Source organism: Anolis carolinensis, unplaced genomic scaffold (assembly GCF_035594765.1).
Source record: "Anolis carolinensis isolate JA03-04 unplaced genomic scaffold, rAnoCar3.1.pri scaffold_11, whole genome shotgun sequence".
Taxonomy (NCBI): domain Eukaryota; kingdom Metazoa; phylum Chordata; class Lepidosauria; order Squamata; family Dactyloidae; genus Anolis; species Anolis carolinensis.
This window is the reverse complement of record NW_026943822.1, coordinates 24,621,480-24,646,279: the sequence shown is the minus strand read 5'-3', so window position 1 is coordinate 24,646,279 and position 24,800 is coordinate 24,621,480. Positions and strand designations below refer to the sequence as shown.

General features: G+C 36.4%; 1 protein-coding gene and 1 long non-coding RNA gene across 4 annotated transcripts in view; one reads left to right on the top strand and one right to left on the bottom strand.

Moving 5' to 3' along the window:
• The window catches only part of rora (RAR related orphan receptor A), a 188,133-nt gene extending 167,251 nt beyond the window's left edge, over positions 1-20,882 (top strand). For 2 of the 3 annotated variants that reach the window (XM_062963435.1, XM_062963437.1), the window contains 9 exons: positions 79-164; positions 2,516-2,657; positions 2,996-3,391; positions 3,795-3,916; positions 5,683-5,815; positions 6,347-6,454; positions 6,984-7,094; positions 7,299-7,411; positions 7,917-20,882. In XM_062963435.1, the coding sequence (XP_062819505.1) occupies positions 79-164; positions 2,516-2,657; positions 2,996-3,391; positions 3,795-3,916; positions 5,683-5,815; positions 6,347-6,454; positions 6,984-7,094; positions 7,299-7,411; positions 7,917-8,081 (1,376 nt within the window). In that variant the 3' untranslated portion in view covers positions 8,082-20,882. The remainder of the gene's footprint in view (positions 1-78; positions 165-2,515; positions 2,658-2,995; positions 3,392-3,794; positions 3,917-5,682; positions 5,816-6,346; positions 6,455-6,983; positions 7,095-7,298; positions 7,412-7,916) is intronic. The other variant, XM_062963436.1, reaches the window with a different exon arrangement.
• The window catches only part of LOC134293987 (uncharacterized), a 53,342-nt gene extending 28,629 nt beyond the window's left edge, over positions 1-24,713 (bottom strand). Inside the window, exons 1-3 of the long non-coding RNA XR_010000956.1 lie at positions 23,770-24,713; positions 22,628-22,729; positions 21,742-21,789 (exon numbers count right to left, since the gene is read on the bottom strand). This is a non-coding gene — a long non-coding RNA (uncharacterized LOC134293987). The remainder of the gene's footprint in view (positions 1-21,741; positions 21,790-22,627; positions 22,730-23,769) is intronic.
• Between the last annotated feature and the right edge of the window lie 87 nt (positions 24,714-24,800).

Here is a 24,800-nt window from a genome sequence, read left to right as displayed (position 1 = left end):
CAAATGCTGATTGGGGAATGCTTTTGATAAGGTGTTTAAAAGAAAATATAATTAACTGGTTGTGTGCTTCTATTGCAGCTCAAATTGAAATTATTCCATGCAAGATCTGTGGAGACAAATCATCAGGAATCCATTACGGTGTCATTACCTGCGAGGGATGCAAGGTAACATTTAAAAACATACACATGTTTGGCTAGAGGATTCTGGGAGTGACAGTCCACAAAGGCACCTTTCCCTGTGCTCTGGAAGATCTACCCTGTTGCATTAGGGGGGAAAGGGACCATTAAAATTCTCAATATTCTCAATATGATCCAAGGTAACAGAAATCACTAATGTTTTAATATGCTTATTCCATCCCTAACAAATTTGTTTGACATATATCAGGGCTCCAGTATTGCTCCAATAACTTGTGAAGCAGTTTAACCAAAGTTGGGATGTTGATCACTTGTAACTGTGCCCATTATAGAGACTGGCATGACATAAAACAACAGTGTCTTCTTCAAGTCTGGAATTATGGAAACCTTTCTACCACTAGCAGTACTTATTGCTGGCATGTATTTACTTTTCATCCCTCTGTCTGAATTAAAATATTATACCGTAGATGTATTTCAGCTCCTGGTTTCCAATGGGTTGTTCCAACACACCTTTAGAACTTATTTGTAGCACAATATTGCTCACAGTCCTTGGGTTACTTTTAGACCTACACGTCCTCTCGGGGAGTGTCACCTTTTAATAGAAAGGTGGGCTCTGGGGATACAGGACTGAAAATCATTTGGACGTCTTAGAGCTTAGCCAGTGATGAAGAATGCTGGGAACTGAGGTTTAGAAACATGACTCATGTGTGTGTGAGCTCAATAAGTTTCATTGTATTCCTGCCACTTCAACATCAGGTCCTCACCTGTCCACGACAGGACGAGAACAGTGGTGGACAGCTGTCCCATTCCCCTGAACTCTCCTGGTTGAATTTTGGTGGCCTGGAAATGATGTAATGCCGCTTTCTGCTATATTATGGCTGATTTTTAGTTGTGCTTTTTGTATTTGAGGATGTTGATTCTGGCTCTGGGAAAGGTTCAGCACCTTGGATAGCTTCTTCAAAGTTCAGATTGAGATCCAGACCCATGGATTCAGTGGCTCCACACATGATTGTTTTTTCAGTGTTGCTTTTCTTTGTATTGTATGTGTTGCTTATGGCCTGTTGTGCGCAATAAGGATGGTTGTTGTTGAAAGAGATGTGTTTCATTATTTAAAAACTTTATACATCTTGGCATGTCAATATTTTAAGGAGGGTCACTCCGCTCTTGTTCTGAAGGGAAGACTAATCTGAAAGATGTGATAATTGTGAAGCAATTCTGAGCATGAATTCCTATTTTGTAAATTTTAAAGGGTGAATCAGAAGGATTAAAATGGAAATAGTAACACACAGACAAAATCCATGCTATCTACTCTTCTAGAGTCCAGTACACAGTTATAACATGATAGCCAGAAATTCTTTGTCAAATGCTTCAGAATTCTTTTCTCTGTGATCTCAGTGTGGATATCTCTAGTGAGAACACTGGGTTTTTTGTGTTTTGCTTGTTTAAAAAACTAAATTCAGATAGTTTAGAAAAGCCAAAAGAGGAGGAGCAGAAGAACAACTCTCCAATTCCTAATTGGCAATTACTAGAATATTGCAAAACGTAATGATACGTGGAAATGTGTAAGTGTTAGCCATAAATCATAGGATTATGAATAAGTCTTTGTTGTCACAGGCTGGTGTGTATCCTTTTCAGAGTCTCTACCATTAGGATGCAACAAGGCAGCTGTCAGCTGTTTTCTTGTAATTAAACAGCCAATGAGCAGCTAATTAAGACATATGTGTATACAGAAGTGGAAGTGGGCATGTTAATGAACTGTAGGAATCAATTCATTAAATGAAAATTGTCAAAAGACCCAATACGAGTTTAGCAGTTCACATCTCTGCCAGGCTAGAAAAGCAATGGAGAGAGGAGAGAGAAAATAAATCTGCCGGCTCTTGCTGGCCACCATACAGGGAGAATGTTTTCTTGCTTCCTTAGGGGAGGTAAGCTAAACAAGTTCATTTATTCAGGTAAGTGCATTGGCTCTATTAATAGTCTTGAGGAAAACTCCTATTTATGTCATACAGCACCTTTGTGAAAACTTTTCTGAGAACACATTTATTCAAGCCGATTGCAAAAAAAAGTGGGAAGAAATGCACCTGGCAAGAACTGGATTTGGGGGCATTAGAAGTGTATATTTTTAAGAAGATGTGATCTGACATGGCAGAAAAGCAACTGCTTGTCTGGTTGCTTGTCTTCCTTGCTCTGAGGCCGAGAGAGTGTGACTTGTCATTTAGTTTAAATACAATAGTTTGATAGTTTAGTTTAAATCTTCAATGCTACATTTTCCTCTGGGGATTTTTTTTTAGTTAAGTGCAATATCGCTTTCAGATAATGCTGTAGTTATTGGAAGCAGCCAGTAATGAGTCTTCCTCTTGCCTTTTGTCATTACACTGCAGGGTTTCTTTAGGAGGAGTCAGCAAAGCAACGCCACATACTCCTGCCCCCGTCAGAAAAACTGTTTAATCGACCGGACAAGTAGAAATCGTTGCCAACATTGTCGGTTACAGAAATGCCTTGCTGTGGGGATGTCTCGAGATGGTGAGCTTTACTGGTTCAGGTCAGCTGTCTTGTATGTGCAGTACTCCTTAGCTTTGGACCTGTTCATTCCATTTTTAAAATATTCTGCACCTCATAAGTCATCAAATATATGTTGGGTTGACCCACCTAGTAGCTTTTAGGGTTTCAGACAGGTGGTGTGGTTAAACCTGTTGCCAACAGACCTTGCCATTGTCACCGCAAGAACTAGACTACTCCTCTCTGAGATGACGCACCAGATATAGAGTCTGGTGGAAAGTTCAGCCTCTGATCCATCTAGGTAGGTGGAGCCTGGAAGCGACGCATGGTAATAAAATGTAATGCTTGTGAATGTATTTCAGCTGTAAAGTTCGGCCGAATGTCAAAAAAGCAGAGGGACAGCTTGTACGCAGAAGTGCAGAAGCACCGGCTACAGCAGCAACAGCGCGATCACCAACAACAGCCCGGAGAGGCAGAGCCCTTGACGCCCACCTACAGCATCACCACCAACGGGCTCACAGAACTTCACGATGACCTCAGTAATTACATTGATGGGCATACCCCTGAAGGTAGCAAAGCAGACTCTGCCGTTAGCAGTTTCTACTTAGACATACAGCCTTCTCCAGACCAGTCGGGGCTTGATATTAATGGAATCAAACCAGAACCAATATGTGACTACACACCTGCATCGGGCTTCTTTCCGTATTGCTCTTTTACAAATGGAGAGACTTCTCCTACTGTGTCCATGGCAGAATTAGGTAATAATCAAAGGCGGGGAGGGGATCCACATAGTTTGTGCAATCTTTTTTCTCTGTATTAAAAGCAACAGCGTTTGGCTTTTGATCACTGAAACAACATGTAACCTTTGAGTTTATAACTGTTTAGACTGCTCTTTTTGGCAACACAGTGTCATCTCAACATTGGCATTCAGACTCAAATCCAGTAACCACTCAATCACCATGGCAGGAAATGAGAAGTATAATTAATCTTGGAAATAAAAGGAACTAGAAATGTATGTTAGAGCTGAATTTAAACACTGTGCAGATTGACTGCTGGAAACATCTGTAGTTTAATGGCTGGCTAGACAGAACATGTGCAGAAGTAGCTGTGGGTAACCTTTTTGTAATACACATGCCGTTTCTTGTTCATTCTCTGTCTTAGAACATCTTGCACAGAACATTTCTAAATCACACATGGAAACCTGCCAGTACTTGAGGGAGGAGCTACAGCAGATAACATGGCAAACTTTTCTACAGGAAGAAATTGAGAACTACCAGAGCAAGGTATTTAATGAATATGCTAAAATATGCAAATAAGGCTTATATCCAATTGTTAGCCTCAATTAAAATAGGCCCATTGATTCAATGGCATTTAAATAAATGTTGAATTCCTAGGTTCCCATTGTTTCAGTGGGCATTGTCATCATCGTCATCATCATCATCATCATCCTGCCTTTTGTCTGGTAACAGGACTCAAGGAGGCTAAGGACGTGCCAGTATTTACAAATACAGAAGCCAGAATAAAAATATAAATGTAAGATGTAGAAAGCAATTAAACCATATGTTAAAACATTATGGTATCAACTTTCAGCGGATGTTGACCATAATGTTGCTGCAGAGGATGTAGATTTTCCTAGAGAGAACACACTAATCATATCTACAAATAATCAAATCCGCAAAAGTTAAACGCACAGGCTGTAAGTAGTAACTTATACTGCACAGCCAACATTCTGTACAGCTATTTCAGCTTTTCCCTTAATGGGTATTTTTTTGCAAAAAGTTAGAAAGAGATTATATTTCTTGTTCGTCCAGCGCCACTGAAAAATTCTGTGTTTAAGGTCAGGTTTTCCCTTATTTATCATAATGTATCTAATATACTGGTTTAGTATTATATCTCAGGACACAAACCAACCCCTGATACCCTTCCAAAATTCTGCTATAGTTTAATATTACATATTTGATTGTTTAACACTGGGAGCTAACGTCTCCAACTGAACATATTTTTGCAGACTTTATCTTCTTGATTTGTAAGCATGTGCGTGGGCAAATGCTTTAATCTGAAAGCGTTTTTAAAATTAATATTATAATTATTTGTGGAACTAAATTGGCTTGAGCCAGCATACACGATTTTAAAAAGAAGAGGAAATTACAACCGTTCTTTCAACAATAATTCCCCCCTCATCCTACCGTTTATGTCACTTAAAAAGTATAGTGCGCAGCATAATCACAATAATAAACACAATAAAAAAGAGTTTAAAGAATGAGCAGCAACAACAAATCTAACCACAATGGTAGGAAGACAACTGACATAAGCCAAATACTCAGTATAAACAGGAATATCTTCACTGCTTGCCAAGATGCATTCTGAAATGCAACCCACAAGTTATGTATGTGTTTGCATAAAATCATCCTAAGTGTTGTATTGTTTTTCATCAGTGCAAATGCTCTCAGTGACACTTAAACTGATCACAGTAATGCCTTTGGCTCCCTCTGCCTGTCAGAGAGTTGTAATAAATATAAAATGTACTGTATTTTACCTGGAAGAGTTGCTGCAATTTGATAAGGTTGAGTAACTTGAGAGCCTGGGCTTTGTTTCTCTATTCTACTTTCCATTCAAATGAATTGCAAGTTCCATTAGGCATGTGCGCTCAGAGTTTGACTGTCAAAGAACCGCTTCCTGGAACTTGCCCACATATATGAGTCAAGGCAGAACACATTATTAAACAAAAGAATATATTATTTTATTCATTCTTGAGGCCAATGCTATACACGGTACTGATAAAAACACAAATGAGACGGGACCCTGTGATTGGCTTCTTGCATTCACTTGATAGAGACTGAAATACAACAAGGATGGCAGTTATAGCCTTTTACTTGTCAGAGCTGAAATATTTTGGCAAACCATGTACCCAGTTTATCCTTGTCCCTGCCATCTGATTATCAGTTGTACACACAATTGGGCATGAGCTTTGTTTTGCTTTTTAATTTCTTCTTTCAAGAAAGTCTTTGTAAGCCTGGAATAGCAGCCTATTGTTTTCCTCTCTTAACAGCAGAGGGAAGTTATGTGGCAATTATGTGCAGTGAAAATAACAGAAGCGATACAGTATGTTGTGGAGTTTGCCAAACGCATTGATGGCTTTATGGAATTGTGTCAAAATGATCAAATTGTGCTTTTAAAAGCAGGTATGTAAGTGTTCCATGTTAACAAGTTCTGGGTGTTGGAAGGGTTGGGGGTTGCAAATATGAAACTTTTGTACCATTTTGAACTATAGCCATTTCCTTGAATGTCATACTGTGGAGATCTAATCTCCTGCTCTTTGGCTTACATACATTCGGTCTCTCATTTTAACAAAGAAGTGTGTGTATGTCTATATTTGTGTATGATAATTTGCTTCTAAAAATAGAAATTTGCTGCTCAAATGACAAAACCGAACCCTTTAAGCTGTTGCCTCCCTGGGAGAGAAGGGAGAACAAAAGAAATTCTAGTTCTGTTCTTTTCTCAAGACACATTAGTCAGATAATAGCCAAGGAGATGGCATTAAATTAACACGATGAAATCAAAACTTCTATCAATTTTTCTCTGAGTCAAATATATATATATTTTAAAGATGTGGAATATATAACCACCTTTTTTTAAAAAGATAAGAAAATGTGTCTTACAAACCCACTACAATGTTCACAATTCTTAATTTTAAATCATCTCTTTGTCTTTAGGGTCTTTAGAGGTTGTATTTATCAGAATGTGCCGTGCCTTTGACTCCCAAAACAACACAGTGTACTTTGATGGCAAATATGCTAGCCCTGATGTATTCAAGTCATTAGGTAAGGAAATGAAGTACTTAATTAGAAAATCTACTTTGAAAACAACTATTTGCTCAAAATTAATTTCTTACAATAAATGGATTGTGAGCAAATCACCGAATAGATTTTTCACTGACTGGCTAACATAAAGAACAGCACAAGCCAGCTTTTGGACTATGTGGTACATTTCTACAACTATACTCCCATAGCTCTGAAAGTAACCAAAAAGTTAAAATTATATTATAAAAGATTTTATCTCTCATTATATTGCAGTCGTAACGTAATGTAGTTGTGCCATAATTGTCAGGGAAGGGATATAATTATAGGTAATCAGCCCTTTGCAATTAATATTGAGATATGGTTATATAAACCACCCACAAGACTATTGTGGGCAATATCACTGGCATTAAACTAAAACTAGCACTGCCCTTGTACCATGAAGATACAACTTCTGGCAATGCATTTTCCCCTCTGCTTTCTCTGAAAATAAAATATTGTTCCATCCTTTAAGAAACAAACACCTGAGCAAAGCTTGTTTTTACTTTGGCAGGTTGTGAAGATTTCATTAGTTTTGTTTTTGAATTTGGAAAGAGTTTATGTTCTATGCACCTTACCGAAGATGAGATCGCATTATTTTCAGCTTTTGTTTTACTATCTGCAGGTATGGTATAATTATGTTTTGCTTTTGATATATAATTTTAAATTCCATTTGTTAATCACTTCAGTGATTTACTGCATTATTCTAAGATCCAGGACAAATTTGAGAGTTTGGTTTTCAGTCACCAGACACGAGCTATATAGGATGCACAGATCTGGATTGCAAAACAAAAGAACAACATAAATGTTGTACTCTTCTCTTTTTTAGACCGATCATGGCTTCAGGAAAAGGTAAAAATAGAAAAGCTGCAACAGAAGATTCAGTTAGCACTTCAGCATGTGTTGCAGAAGAACCACCGAGAAGATGGAATCTTAACAAAGGTAAAAGATTTAGAATCTGCCACTAATATTTAAAATCCCCTTTGCTTAAGGTGTTTTTTGTGACGCTTACTCAAGATCTTCTCTAACCAACCTCAAACATTTTAATAAGGTTTATAACAAAACTGAAACAAAACAATATGCAAATATTAAGAATTTGAATGTATTTGAATACTAGTATTCTAGCCAAACTCCTTCACGTCACGATCATAAATGAGTTTGTTTTATATCTTTTTATCTTTTAATGAATCTGTTTTAAAGGGTTTCAATTCCCGTTGTGTAATTATATTTTAATATTAACATTGTATATGTTTTGCCTCTTTTTAATAACTGTTTTTAATTGCATTTGTCTTGACTTTTGTAAGTTGCCTTGGGTCCTAATATTGCAAAAAAACCAAGGTGTAGAGAAATTAATAATAATAACAACGTTCCTTCAGAGTACAAGATTAAAGACAAAAAAAACTCATACCCTTAAATCTGATTCATTTTGCATTTTTCTCCCTTACAGCTAATATGCAAAGTGTCTACATTAAGAGCACTGTGTGGACGACATACAGAAAAGCTTATGGCATTTAGAGCAATATACCCAGACATTGTGCGACTTCATTTTCCTCCATTGTACAAGGAGTTATTTACTTCAGAATTTGAGCCAGCAATGCAGATGGATGGGTAAAGGTATTACCTAAGCACTTCTAGAATGTCTGAAGTAGAAACTTTAAAAAATGGAAAAAAGGAAAACAAAAACAAAAGAAACCAAGACACTTTATATGGCCCTGCATAGACCTAGGGAGCCAACACACTGCACATCTTCTGGTGATCGGAGTCAGGCAAAACGAATGGGAAAACGAAACAAGAGTTGGACTTGTTTTCTCATGCATACGATTTCCACGATGCCTACCGATACGGACCCTTTTATTTGTCTTGACTTCTCAGTCTTTGACCTCTGTTTACACAGAATGAGGGTACTAAAATCAGGAGGTTTCCTTTTCCTTGTAACTCACTGCCCACAGACTTTCCTAGAGCAATGTTTTGTTAGTCAGAAAGAACAGAATCTCCAGCTAGAAACCAGCAACTGGTGTGCATTGCAGAGGCTTCAGCATCAGTTTTGCACAACTTGCTCATTGTTTCATGAAGGACGATTTCTTTTCACCCTACCGTTGATTGCCAGAAGGCGGAATGGCATGAAAAGGTTCCATAGCAATAGCAACAATAGCATTATAATCTATTACAGGGTAAATGGGCATGAAGTCTATATATAGCAAAAGAGATATTGTTTATATATTTGTTTTAATTAATATAAAAAAACCGTAGTTACTGGTATAGCTTTTATTGTTGAATTGATAAGGCACTTTCATTTTGCACCTTTTTTTTCCTTTTAAATTATATGCTAGCGTGTTCATTGTCGTGCTGCATGTGCACCAGAAATTCAAGTTTAACTGAGGGAGGTTTGGAAGGTATGGGGACACTGCAAGGTGTTGATGCTGCTGTTTTCCACATTTACTTTGAAAGAGAGGCTGGTCATATCCTGAAACACCTTCGGCGATTTCGCGTGATAGGGCAGGGAAGGAATAGGAAGACACAATGCTAAACGTTTAGTTTTGTGTTTTAAATAGACAGTCTTGTTGTAGAGAGGACAATAACAAAATCCCTGTTCTGAATTAACACTGATCGCCAACACGGGGATAAAGAACTTTGATGTTTAATCACCTAAAGGAATGAGTTGGCTCCCAGTAGCACCTTTTAAAGTCAGCCCACTTTTTTAGGTGAGTAAACATAGGTTCAGACAACCAAATTCGGACACCTGTATTTTGGAAATATTGGTCCTAATAATAACTTTTGTTTACATTTAGTGTGAGTGTGTGTGAGTGAGTGTGTATGCATGTGTGTGCCATCAGTCATATGTTGAAAGAGACAGATATAATATAATCATTTGAAATAAAATGGACTTTGCCAGTTGGCTTGCATTCATTGCACAGTACCTACATCTCTTTCACATATTTCATCCGGAGAACTGTTTCCTGTTTGTTTTCTATAGTGAAGAGTGGGCTTACTGGCAGCTTTCTACTCCATAAAACAAAACAATGCAATTTAAGCACGTAACCTCTCTTTCTGAAATCCAAGTAGCCTGAATTGGCCAAAAGTATTTATCAATTGTTCCAAATTCTGTTCAGTTTTCCCTTTCAGGATTCCATTCTTTTCATGTTCGCCTTGCAATGTAATTGCCAGCTGAAAGCACACCATTTGGGTTTGGTCTGTTTTAGCCAAGGTAACCACAACAACAGTAGGAATTCTACTGGTAGTTAGAATGGGCTCATATAACATGACTGTCCTCCCTCATAAATGTCTCCAGACACTGCTTATTGCCACAGTATTTGCCATTGTAATGGCAGTGAGACCCCCAACATGACTTTAAATTAAGCCACATATGATATCCTATCACAAAATGGCATTGAAATTTCCAAACTACTGAAATTAATGGCTGTAATAGACCAATTATAGTGTCAGTTGATGCAGGATGTTTCTAGTAATTCACATTTCTTTTAAAAAATCATTCACCTACATAGGGGAGAAAAAATAACTGAAGGACACAGAATTTCATATTATTGCATCTCTGGGGTGCTATTTCCTCCAAAATATTTGGAGGTTTTATATTAATAGAGAATAGACATTTTCCCTAGGAACATTCCCACCATCTCTTGGAGCTTCCCCTAAAATGTAGCAATTCCATATAGACCGAAACATGCCAGAATCACAGTTCCAAGCATATTGAGCTTCGGTTTGTCCTAATTTATTACTGGCTTCCTTTCTCTTGAATCATTTTGTGCTTGCAGTGTTTCCCACTACTGAAAGTTAGAGATTCTGCGTGTTTAATTTGTTGACAGTGAAGAACTCTTAATTATTCTGAAGATCACTTTTAACTCTGTCTCCCAACTACCTCTTTGATGGAAATGTTTCAAAGACTGAAGTGATTAAAAGGTTCAATTCAGGATAGCTGATAATGTAAGCAGGCTCTTCAAGTTGCACCTCAGTTGTTCAAGTGACTCTTTTTAAAGTGGATATTATAATATAGCAGCCTTCAGCATCCTGATGATTTAAATTTACATATGGATGTATGTTTCTCCTTTTCTCAAGGCTTACGAGTTTCCATCAAAAACTAAATTATCAAGCTATCTAGACATCACTTTATCGGGCTTATATAAAGTTCAGGAAAAAAATAATCAGCTATTTCACGTTATTGTCAAATTTATTATTTGTTTACAACAGAATATTCAGGAAAGTAACAATCATTTTTAACCTGTTGCAGAATGGTTACATTGCAGAATACCCTAGTAATCCACATGTTCAGTGCAATATAGGACTACTATTTAGGAAGCTGAATGGATGACTGCTCTTTGGCATCTAATGCATGCTGCATTGTCTTCAGAAGCTTTCTAGTGCCAACCGTGGAAGAGAAACCACAAGTTAGCCTTCTCTTGGTATGCTTTAGCACTATAATGCCAGTTCACTCAGACTGGAAAATTCAGTGACTGGAAAATTCTTATCTCTATTTTATAAGCAAATTTTAAGCTGCATAATAAGCTCTACCACCCCTGCAGACTCTATACACACATATTTATTCATAGTAAAAGCCATGCACAGGAAACCCATGAAGGTGTTGAGCCTGGGTTGCTTCTCATGAATGGAATACTGAAAGGTTCCAAATTTCATTCTTTCACCCTGTATGTCTGATTCCCAAGTTAGGATCTATTTCAAAGAATGGAAACAATTTTAGAGGTGTGCGCTCCCAAATGCTTTGTTTGTTTTATTGGAGTACCTAGTAGTAAATGTCAGTATTGTTATTTTTCTATGGATATCATCTGGGCTGCTTAACAAACAAGAATTTTCTGAATGTGACCAGCCTCAAGTGCTAAGCTAGTGAAAGTTCAACCGAATTAAAACATCAGTATCTGCAAGTCAATGCCTGTTTAAAATATGCCATTTACTAGAGACTAAAAGTACAAAACTTGAACCACAAGAAGAACAAACATAAGTTTCTTTTGGTAGTAAATAGGACAGTTTCAGTATCAACTCTTAGCCCTGCCACCAGATGTGGCTACTAAACAGGCTGTGGCCATGCATTTAAACAAAATATACTTAGTCATTAGATTTAGCCTACTAACTTGCTGGGAAGTATGCTAGTTATACCCTTAAAAGCTGGAGTTCTGTCTCAAAAACCAAGCACTTTATGTCTAAAAGTTAGACACATACTGTTATCTTAAGTAAAAGTTATGGAGGCTGCTAGTTGCTTATAACTCCCTCGAAACCCAGAAATTTATGCTTAAGATGCAATACAAATGCACTCTTCATCTCAGTTATTCGCAAGTTACTGCTATTGAATAAAGCAGTTGGAATTTATATGAGGAAAGACAAATGTTCCTACTAATATACGGCTCTCAGTATCCGAGCAGGGAGGAAACTGATCTGATTATTTAAAAAAAAATCTTTGGAATTTTAGCATCTGAAAGTAGCTTATGTAGTGTACTCAAACTGGAAAACCTGCAGGCTGGAGGCTGAATTCCAGGTATATGAAGTAGATAACTTTTAATGTCTTTCTAAGCTCTATTATATAATCAGTTGAAGTTGCATAGAAGACTTGCAATTGTTAGTAGTGAACCCAAAACTGTTTTTAAGGTAGGATAGGGCTCAACATTGTCAGGGAATCAGTATTAATTGACGACCTGATGGTATGTATTGACAAAAAGTTGAAAACACAATACATTGCAATAAAACAATCTTAAATATTGCTGTCATTGTCGTCGTCATCTAGCTAGGTTCCATGAAGGCAATAGCAAAATAAAGGTAATTTAGTACAATTTTTATTGTTAATTCCTGAGATGATTCAGTTCCATAGGAGTCATGTTAGTCCAGTTGTGGCTGATTACGTAAATGAGCAGGCTTCAGCCCCACATCTCCCCCTCCACAACCTCGAGATTCTGGGGTCCATGGGTATTAGATTAACTCAAGAAAACTATTAATTGAAATAGTTTGGGCTACCATCGCTCACTCTTTTTGCTGGACATAGGGCATGGATGGAATCTTTCAAGCTTATCAACAGAAATCCGTAGCTCCAAAACACAGGGATGTACTTTTGTGTCTCTAGCATGACTTTTTTTAAAAATAAATAATAATAATAATGAAAAAATGACATGATGTGAGATACTGCTTTCAGTTTGGTTGTTCTTTTACTGAGCTTTTACACCATCATCACGATCTGAATAATACATTTTGAAAGTGTGTGTATTCCCCTGTGCGCATGGGATATGTGTGTGTATGTGGTTGCTTATCGGCCATTAAGTGTCCATGGAATTAAGAAAATGTGTTGAAGATATTTAAGTCAAAAATAGAAGGTGGAAGAAAAATCTATATAAAGCCTTGTCTGGGCCACTTAGAGAGACTTCTATTTTTTTAACCCTTCTATAAATATTTGATGGCACTTGAAATATTCCTGCAATAAAATGTGATTTGTGTAAAGACAAACAAGCAAACAAAAAAAGATTTTGTAATGTGAAACAATGAAAGAAAGCAATGTAATTTTTCTAAAAAAGAAAAAGAAAAAACAAACGTACCAACTTTGTATTATTTTTGTCAATGGGATTTGTCTACTTGTCTTTGGAAAACTTTTTATTTCATTGAATGTGCCATATAGAGTTGTGGGTTGTGGTGGTGATGGTGTTATGTTGAGGATTTTGTTTTGTTTTTTTTAAAAAGTTTTAGATGACAGGAAAGCTATTTGTGTTACCGACATTCCATAATGTGTGAGGACATAGCATAGTACTTTTTTTAAAAGACAATTTATTAGTAAGCTTCAGTCATTGTTGCTTTTTTGCACACATACTTCATTCCTCTATAGTGCAATATGTACATAGAGCACTTGCGGGTTTTAACCTTGATCCCTCAGGGAAAAAAATGTGTATTTGTTGTACAGGTTTCCTTTTCTTTCCTTTTTGCCTTCTTTTTTCTTTTGCTACGGAATGTCGACTGAATCACTTGTTGTCAAGGGGCAGCCAGATAATAATCCTAACACCACTGCCAAAAAAACATTGACCATGTAATCATCCATGCCCTGCCATTCACAACACATTTTTCTGACAGTTCTTTGTGCGAATTGGGGAAGAAAAAAAAAAGGGTATATAAGCACCTTATGATTGACTTAACTGTGAATGACAATCCATCTTGTGATAAATAATATAGACACCCTATCATTTAGAAGTTGGGGTCCAAAAGTCTGGAACTAATGCGCTCAGGGATCTTCTAAAACTCTTCAACAGGGTGGCCAGTACTTCTGGGAGAAATTGCTTTTTAACAGTGTTGTACTATCTATCCCTCCATTGCACAACTGAACTGGGCAGAGACATTTCTCTCTAAATTGATTCTCAGTTGTCTGGGTTTCCAGATCTTCTACTGCTCAACCCTGGTAAGGGCTGGCACATAATAACAACAGCAACAGCAGCAACAACAACACCTTTCTAAAGCCACTGAGTATTTTAATATGTTAGAGAACTATTAATTTTGACCCATAAAATGAATTGTTTTGAGTTTTTAATATAAGCCTAGTTTATCATGTTTTAAATGCACTGCCCCTGTATCCGTGGAGGTTACATTCCTGAACTTACTATGGCTAATAACAAACCCTATTGAAATGAATGACTTCCAATGGAAGTTCTCACAGACTTGCCCTGAAGGACTTGGACAACTCCTAGACAGGTAAGCTCTCCAGGAATTTGCTATGTCCTCCAAGGCAACTCTACAGTAACTTCTAGTGAAAGCATAATATAGAATCACCTGAAGATGTGGCAAATTGAGAGAATATATTTTTGTTGGATGTAGGTAGGTGAAACTGGGGGTGTCAATCCCACAGGTTTGGGGGTTGTGCTATATATCATCTTGATTTTGTCTAAGAAGCTTCTGAGGCAGAACTTTAGGCGGTTTTCAGGAGATTGCAATTATACTACCAGAGTTTCCAGAGTGTTCTATATTTTCTAAAAAATCTATAATTCATATAGAAAAACAGTTCTGGAAGTCTTCATTGGGTGGCAATGTAAATTTAGTTTACGTATTTATTTTTGTATGAAATTTAGTGCTGGCACTTGGCAGCACAATGAATGAGCATTTAATATTTGTTGCCACAAACCTTTATAACATGTTAAATATAACCTCACATTACAGTGAGAGCCAGATAATTTAGAATGCAATTAGAGAAACATGTTTCCCAGGAAAGATTATAACATTTTCACTATTTGGGCATATGCTTCACTTTAATAACTTCAAACCAAAAATTGTTTTTAAAGCAACGCAGTAATAATCCCTGGTGCAATTGCTAAATTAATAGAAATATATTGCAACTATCAATGTGCCAATCTGTGCCAAAATATAAAGGAGGGATGGGGAGGGGGGAGATAAGAAATTTTTAAAAGCTCAACAAGAAGGGTAAAAGTAGAGCTGTCTTAGATATGTGGTTTTTGTGCCCTATTCCAAATTCGTAAAAACAGGAAGTGTGATAAAAGTAATAAAAATGAGCAAAGGATTTAAGATTTACTCTGTTTAATTGTTAGGCCAAAGAAAAAGTATTTACCCGTTCAGCTATACAGCTGAATCCTCCTTTACACACACTTTATTTAAATTATATACCATGTCTATTACTTTTGTTTTTCCCTCCCAATTGTAAAGCAATATTTTTTATTTATAATTGCCAAAACATGCATAAAGCATGTATTGCGTGTTGTGATTTAATTGCATAATGGTTCTCTTTTTAAATCAAATATAGTGAAAAGAGTTGTTTATTGGAAGGAAGAACTACCCCTTTCTCCCCTATTATATTTCTCTACTAGCAACTTTAGCCTGCAGTAAGAGACTACAGTGTGAAGCACGCTCCAGTGTGCCTGCTTGCAGTCAAAAGATATTTAAAAACTGTACATCTAATTCTATATAGTGATTCAAGAAAGCATAGCTAATATACGTTCATACATTTCTGTTCTGTATGCCAACGTGAAGGCGTGTGAATTATTTATTGGCCAGTTCCTATGTAGAACTGTAGACTGTTTTCCAGTCATTTGATTATTCATTTATATGAAGAGATCTTGTGAGTGCCAGTCATGCAGCTCAGATACCCCAGTGGCTTAGGGACACATCTTCATGATCTCCATATGAACACTGCAGTGAGTCTCTTGAACTCTGACAGATGACATCCATCTGTATATAAAGACGAGAAAGTGCTGATGGCATAATTGGTCCCTGCCACTGCTTTTTTGTGGAGATAAAACTGCAGAGCTATGCCAAACCTGGTCCTTTGTAAGCGAGACAGGTGTCCAAGGCATTGCTCCAATTCCCAGAGCATCGCCTTGCACCAACCTATAAACTGTAAGAGTTGATATAAAATATTTAGTTGAATTGTTTATGTGTGTGACACTTTATTCTGAAAATATTAACCACTTTGAGTTGTCTATGGGGGAAAAGGTTGTTGCAAACCAAAAATAATCATAGTCTCTACCTGTGTATTATTAAAGCAGCCAGGCTATTCTGAAGTTAAATGTCTAGCTGCTATGGAAAGCATAAGGTGGAGCGTAAGGCAATATTTATCCCAAGTTCGTTAGGAGTACTGTTGGATTTAAATTATTTTCATACAATTCTTACATACAACTAACCACATGAACACATTTTAAATGTGTACCTTTTATGTTGCTTCAGTGGAATATTTCTGGTAGAGCGGTGCTAGGGAAACCACCAAAGCCCTGCGTAATCAACCAATTACTTACCAGTTGATTAAATGACGCCACAAATAAATTTTTGGGAACATTCTCCCAACTTATCTTATTCTGGTTAATTGTATTACAATATTTCACTATTCCACAATGCAGTCTCTGAGAGAAATGTGGGGATATCATGTTTAATTCTTACTAAATGGAAATTAGTTTGCTCTTTTCTTTCTTTTTGTGTGTTTTGTTAAAAGCTTCAGAGAGCTCTAGGAATCAAGAAACATGTAATTTACCATTATTTTATGTATATAAACACATGGATCCAGTTTCCACATTTTTGGTAGCAGGGCATAATATCTTCAGAGCAATAAATCAACCTAATCCAAATATGAATGCTTAGCTCCTGTGCATTAAGGCATTTTGAATCTTCACACCAACCATTGTCAGTTGCCATGCAAATGTCAGATTTTTCTGCTGTGATACTCGTTTCGGTATCATCGCTCATCCCATCAGCTGTTAGGAATATGCAACACTCCCCTTCCCGAAAAACCCACGGCATGCTTTGTGCTACATCCTTGCAATATTGTGTGCGGATTTACTTTGCAATGCATACTTGAGTCTTTCTCATATTCCTCAAGGCGTTTGTCTAAAGATGCATAAATGTACAGGACCCTGCAAGTTGTTTGTTATCCTCGTATCTAAATGCAGAAAATTCATAAGCAATACAGTGAATTTTATTTCACAAACCACAGAGGTACTGTATATATATTTTCCTAACTCCAAAATTTTCTATTTTGACTCAAAGAAAATTTGTAAGCAAATACACACCACAGTGGTAACTCTTTTGACTATTAGGACATTAACTGGCTGCTTCTTTCTATGTAATTGTATTGTCCACCTGCTCCTTTTTTCGGAGATGTGTTTTTGTATGGATGTTTGAGCCAATGGGAGGCTTCAAGTTACAATGTATTTTCCCACTTTAAATATATTTAACATGTGACAAACCCCAGACAAGGCTTTTAAAAATGTAAGAAGAACTGCAGTGTTAGGTGGTTTATTTGCAAAATGTTTTCAGTGCTGTCCATTTATGGCACTTTTAACAATATTCTTGTTTCCAAAGTACAAAATAAAGGTTAAAAATATTCTAGCCATAACTGAATGTCAAGCAATAAAAGCAACGACTTTTTGTGCATAGATTTAAAAGAAATACAAATTTTAGACATCTGCATGTAAATGCAAATCTTTTGTTTACTGCTTTCTTAAACTTGATCAACCAACTCCTTATTTTATTACTAATTTAAGGACTTGTAATGGCCTGTACACATTTTCTCTTGCTCTAATTCTTATGTCATTATCTTTGTCTCAGCTTCTGAGTCATACTCTTCAGTGTTGTTCTGCTCAACTTCTGTATGGTTATAACTATTTTGCTTTCATTCTCTATAGATAAAAATATACTATTTAAAAAGCCTATGCGGTGCAAATATTTATCTGTTTATCAAATACCACATTATGCTGTATAATATCTGTTTTACTATATACTCTATTTTAGAAATAGCTGTTTAGAACTAGAGTGTGCTATTTTTGTGTTTTTCTGATGTGTGGTGCTAGATAAGTTAATTTTATGAGAAAGAAAATCTCCCTTTCCCATTTTACTCCTAGACAATACCACGTTTGGGTCTTGTACGATTTCACTGAATATTTATGTGTGCATGTGTATAGGCATTATACACATTTACACAGACGCCCAAGCCAAGTACCTGTATCAGAGTACTAGATTGGGGTACGGTTTCTCTTTGAATATATAGTATAATTTGATAAAGGTGTCTCTGGCATATTTAATCTGGAGAAAGTTTAACTCCTCAGTGCCGATATTTGATATCCAACCTTGTTGCTTTGCTCTCTCTCTCTCATCTCGCCCAACCCTCCATCCACATTCCTTGCGCTGAAAGATTTGCAACACTCCTTTGGCTATCCTTGGTGCTGCGTTTTTGAAACCAAGTAACCCAGAAGAAAAAGCACTCAATTTTCTGTGCCAAATTACCCTTCTCTGTCATGTGTAAGGTATTAAAGTGTGTATGTTGCTTCAATGGCATGCCAACGGTTTGGTTTCCAATCTGGGATCCATGGAATATTGGACCATATTGAGGGATCCGTTATATTTCCTTGGGGTAAGGAGAAGAGTAGCACACCACATGCATAAAAAGCAACCCCGCACAACTATGATTCAATTAGAAATTAAATTTGCACTAGTAGTACAAAACACTTGACATCACATTTAACACATAAAGCATACAACCCGCAGTACAACAAAAGTAAAAATAAATGAGCTGTTTGCAAGGGATCAAGATCCCGATCCAGATCAAATATCTGCATCGCCCCTACAGTTTACCCCAAATCGACTCCAAATATGCAGTTCTCAGCTGAGTTCCTTTATATAAAAAAAGGGACGCAACATGTCACTTCTCTTGAATTGCTGAGCTTAGCAATGTCACTCCAAGAAAGAGCTGTATGGAATCACCACCTATCTGATATATTCACAGGGCTTATGTACACTGCCACCGCCACATACCTACACGTTCCTCACATGGAGGAGCAGGTTTCTGAAGCCATTGTCTCCATGTGAGCCCACGTGAGGTTTCAGACATTCCAACAAACGATTATGTGAGAGCTGATCACTGCCTGAACGAAATCCATGGCTCAATCCCTGCCACTGCCACCATCATCAGAAATCCCAAGGGGTTAAGAATTATGTCACCAGTAGTGATTTTCAAAGAAGGTTCAGAATAAAACTCTTCCAATGTCTTTCATACCAACATTTGTGGCCCACTTCATTAGATTGTGCCAGTAGAGCAGTTAGTGTGCGCGTAGTGTCTCAAGTTGTTTTAATGAGAGCGAAACTCCAACAGTGATGATAGGGAGTGGAATAGACGGTGTAAACATGTGCTATGCCACCACAGACTACTACCGAAGCCCTTTCCTACATGCAATTGACTGTATTACACTTAAGCATTTCACTAAATAGGTCCATTCTAGGCATACACAAGTAATTAAAAAAAAGGAACCTTCCATTTCTCCTTTGGCATGTATAGGTCTATATAGCACTACAGGGCACAATCCCATATATGCTAAGGAATAAGTTCAATTAATCTGAAAAGTCTTGGTACCAGAAAAATGGGTGCTGAATGTCAACCTAAAACGATAACCCAATGGACTCCAATGAACTGAGTGGGGATCAGTTCAATAACAATATGGTATGTTTAGTTTCTGAATGGACCGTTGGCCGTGCTATTGCATACAGAGAACACTGAACAAGTATTATAAAGGTGCTGATAAATTCTATTTCTGTCCCTCGGCTCCATCAACCTGCTCCTCTTATACTCAATGTGTAGGGTACTTCTGTTTTTTCACTGTGAGTTTGCTATACATTCAGAAAAATATAGTCAAGCGTGAACTGGAAAAGGTACATGTAATTCTTGGTGGTACCACAAATTGCACAGCCTAATTCTGAATAGAATGTGGCATCTAAAATACCACAACAGTATAATTTTTAAAAATGAGTAGTATTAAGATATTACTTCATACCATTCATCACCAGCATCATCTCTGGCAATGACCCAATGGATATCAAATATCTAAAACGAGGAAATAAATGAACTTTAAAATATTTATTACAACTCTTTTCTGTACTGTTACTGAAGTTGTATGATCTTTAGCAAAGATTTTTGAGGAATTTAAGAAGCTGTTTGTTTACCGCACTTTTTGATAATAGAGGATAGTAAATATTAAAGCCACAAGTCCTGGCCCCATGCACTGGTTCTGTCTTTTGATTTAACAAATGAACCGTTATTCTGGAAATACAAATTGTATCTGCACCCTGGCTTCATCTAATGAGTAGAAAATTTAAGTACAATCACTTTCAGGATGATTAGTTTAAACAAGTTATTTAAAGGTGACAACCATCTTTACAAATGCAAGTCCATGAATATTTTTCTTTCCCTTAAGGATTCAAATCACTCTTAAAACAGAGAATTTATTTCCTTTTTTGTCTAATATGTGTGTTGCATATTTTAAACTAGTGACGTTTTCCTAATTGTTTGGGCTTTATTGTTTTATAAATTATGCAAGTTTGTGTGAGTAATGTTTCTCATGTAATTAAATGTCTGAAGAAAAAGAATAAATGCTGATTATAAATATTATTGGTTTGAGGATTAAGCACATAAACATCACCAACCTCACTGAGTGACACACTCAGTCTTATGTAAATAACTACAAATTGACATGAATCTTTACTGTACATGCAAAAATGTGTTGTCTTATGTGTACAGTATGTACAAATTCATTTTCTAGTTATGATGAAAGCATAAGCCATTGAGAGAAATATTAAAAGTAATATTGTAATAAAACTTCGCCAATGATCTTTGCCCCGTTATCACCTTTTTCACGTCTATCAGATCTTTTAGAACTCACTTTCACTCGTCAGCTGAGACTCAACCGTTTGTTATTTTACCCCGATCCAGAATAAAGTATTTTGACTCATTTTGTAAATACAACTGTAAAAATAAGAGATTTAATGTTGTCTTTTAAATACTCCGATTTTCATTCTAATATGAATGTTGTTATATTCTACTTAGAACCTGTACCTTTAATATTACATTACCTTTATTAAGTGCATTGAACACATCAATTTTAGATGTGCTTTATGTACTGTTCTCCTGTAATAAAACTTCAGCTTCTAATGGAAACCTTTGTCACAGCTTATTTTTTTCAAATCAATAAGTCACCTTTGGATTTAACTGAAGGTCCTTCTACACAGCTGAATAAAATCCAGATTATCTGCTTTGAAACCAATGTAAACATCCAACATAGATCAATAAGTACCGTTCCCTTGATCGAAGACGCTGATTGTGACTCTTGTTTAAACTGAAATTCCTGTGTTTTTAATGGATGTATTATTGTTGTGTCAAGTTTTGTGTGATGTTTTGCACCTCTGGAAAGCGCCCTGAGTCCCTCAAGGGAGATAGAGCGGTATATAAATAAAGTTTTTTTATTATTAAGTACCAACCACAATTGCACAGAGGATGCAAATCATATTAAATTGCAAAACAAGCAAATAAGAAAAATAAACATAGACATAAAATACACATTTTTTTTTCAAATTGCACTCTTGCTTTGAATTTCCTCTTCCTTAAATTGGATAAGGCATACCAGACCCTGACAACTTGTAACTCTAATATACCTTACACATTTATACGAGTTCAATGCCATTTTAACAGCCATGGCTCAGTTCTACAGAAAGTCTTTATGCATTATTCTGAGCCTAAAGCGCTACAGCTCTGTTACATAGTATTTCCTTGGCTGTCTGATAAGCAGGCAACCTTTTTGCCTGATTTGCAAGAAAGGACTAACAAGTTTGTACAAACTGATGCAACCGTGTTTTGCAAATAATTTTCATTTATAGCTATTTGATACTCCTTTACTACTCACAACTCCATCCTATGGGATTTCCCGCCTCATAAATTACTTTAGTATTCTGCTAGAAAAGTCTGGTATTATCCCCTAAGAATGTATATTTAGGAAAAGAAACCAAAAGAAGGCACTTACCTTTGTTGTCCCATCAAGGCGCAGAGATAATGGGTCCATACAGGACCCCTGTATAAAACACAACAGAGATGAGAGGTGGTTTAATATACTGAATTTGGTGATAATCTCTGTGTTCCTCCAGCCCCATCTACACTGCCATATAATAATAATAATAATAATAATAATAATAATAATAATAATAATAATAATAAGTTTTTCCTGTTGTTTTTTTCATCAATGCGACTGTCGCCATACCAGTTGACAGTCGCATTGACGAAAAACAACAGGAAAAACTCAGCCGCTATCAGAACCTCAAGATTGAACTTCAAAGACTCTGGCAGAAACCAGTGCAGGTGGTCCCGGTGGTGATGGGCACACTGGGTGCCGTGCCAAAAGATCTCAGCCGGCATTTGGAAGCAATAGACATTGACAAAATTACGATCTGCCAACTGCAAAAGGCCACCCTACTGGGATCTGCACGCATCATCCGAAAATACATCACACAGTCCTAGACACTTGGGAAGTGTTCGACTTGTGGTTTTGTGATACGAAATCCAGCATATCTATCTTGTTTGCTGTGTCATACAATAAAATAATAATAATTTATTTTTCTATCCCACCACCATCTCCTCGAAGGGACTTGGGGTGGCTAACATAGGGCTGAGCGCAAAACAAAACAAAATATGACAGTTAAAACCAATACAAGTACATAAAACAATATCAATGTAACATTCAAATATAACAAACAAGGTAAAAACACAAAAATATATAATGCTGCTTTATAATGCAGTTGGACTGCATTGACTTGCATGATGTGAGTCTACACTGCCTTATATTGCGGTTCAATGCAGTCAAACCACATAATATGGCAGTGTAGATGGGTCCTTCTTTTCTCATCAGCACTTACCCAGCCTCATTAGGGATGAACACCGTTGGGAGACGTAGATGCTGTGCATTGATTCCTGCCGAACTACAGCTCTCATGTTTCCACAGCACTATGCCATACCAGCTAAAGTGGTGTGATAATAATAAAATCATAAAAATAATAATATAACATATAAAATAATATATAATAATAACAACAACAGCAGCAATAATTCCTTGGCTCAGCTTTGTCAAGGGAAGCATTGCCCCATATAAAATAATATATAATAATAACAACAACAACAACAACAACAACAACAATTCCTTGGCTCAGCTTAGTGCACTTTGATCAGCCCATCCTTATGTTTTTATTGATGTGTTTTAACTTTGTCTTATTAATGGTTTGATTTTAATCGTATGTTTTAATTTTTCATTTGTGCGTTTTCAATATTTGATGTTTTTGTATGTATATTCTTTTGCATTTGTAAGCCGCCCTGAGTCCCTGCGGGGAGATAGAGGCGGGGTACAAGAATAAAATAATAATAATAATAATAATAATAATAATTATTATTATTATTATTATTATTATTGTCAAGGGAAGCATTGCCCCATATAAAATAATATAATAATAATAATAATAATAATAATAATAATAATAATAATAATAATAATAACAACAATTCCTTGGCTCAGCTTTGTCAAGGGAAGCATTTCCCCATTCTCTTGGAATTTCTTCCCTGGGCATTTGCACACTGCTTCCTTCATCGTTGTTTTTAAAAATAATAATAATAATAATAATAATAATAATAATAATAATAATAATAACAATAACTTTATTTTTTTATACCCGCCTCTATCTCCCCAAAGGGGACTCAGGGCGGCTTACATGGGGCCAAGCCCGAATAAAAACAATAGCAATATAAAACACAACAATAGACAAGAGACATGCACAATAATAAAAATTTAAACATTACCCAATAAAAATAAATGACAAAAACTAATAAAAACATGGATTAAAACGAAGAGGTGTAAAAATAGACTGGATAAAGTGCACCATATAAATATTGTAAACACGAGGTGGCTGATAAAGCTTATTTATTTATTTATCAATTTATTTTAAGTTTTAATATTCCCAAACTTTTGAGTAATTTCAGTTTGAAATATAGCCTTGCCTATTTCAATTACCTGTATTGTCAGCTGGCTTTGCATTAGGTTGTGTTCTTCATTTGCAATTTATCTGGAGGATTTGGTTTTGCAAATTCTATTACGCCGTTTTGTGATTTGTGTTGTCGAAGGTTTTCATGGCCGGGAACACAGGGTTGTTTTGTGTTTTCCGGGCAGTATGGCTATGTATTTCTGGAACATGGCCATATTGCCCGAATAATACAAAACAACCCTGTTTTGTGATTTGTTATTCTTCTATTTTCCTTAGTATTTTAGATTGCATACCTTTGGCAGGAACCAAAGGTAATTTAGAACCCCAAATTTCCTATTAAATATAAATTAAAGGCGGTGTTATGACTGTCCGCTTTGCAAATCTGAGGCAATTTTGTCATTTAGAACCTCAAATTTCCTCTTAAATATAAATTAAAAGCGGTGTTATGACTCTTTGCTTTGCAGATCTGAGATAATTTTGGGATTTAGAACCTCAAATTTCCTATTAAACGTATTTTAAAGATTGTGTTGTGACTCTGCACATTGCAAATCTGACGTAATTTTGGGATTTAGAACCCCAAATTTCCTATCAAAACCAGAAAATGAAATTTAAAGTTTTTATGACCCTCAATTTTGAAAATCTGAGGTAATTTTGTGATTTAGAACCTCTAATTTCCTATTAAATATAAAATAAAGGCGGTGTTATGACATTTCGCCTTGCAAATCTGAGGTAATGTTGGGATTTAGAACCCCAAATTTCCTATTGTCTATTTTTAAAGGTTTTATGACTCTCTCCTTTGCAAATTTGAGGAAATTTTGGGACTTAGAACCTCAAATTTTCCTATTAAAATTTCCTGCTGCTATAACCTGAGGCAAAATGAGTAACTGTATATAAATACACTGAGCAACACCGTCGAAATGGTTAATATTCTCCTCAGAATAAAAAAGGCGGGCTGCTTTGAAGGAAGGCCTATTTATACCCTCGCTTCGAATGGCGTTTTGCTTTCCGCGGCTCTGATTGGCTGGCGCGCTCCCTCGCGCCACGTCACGCGCACCTTTTC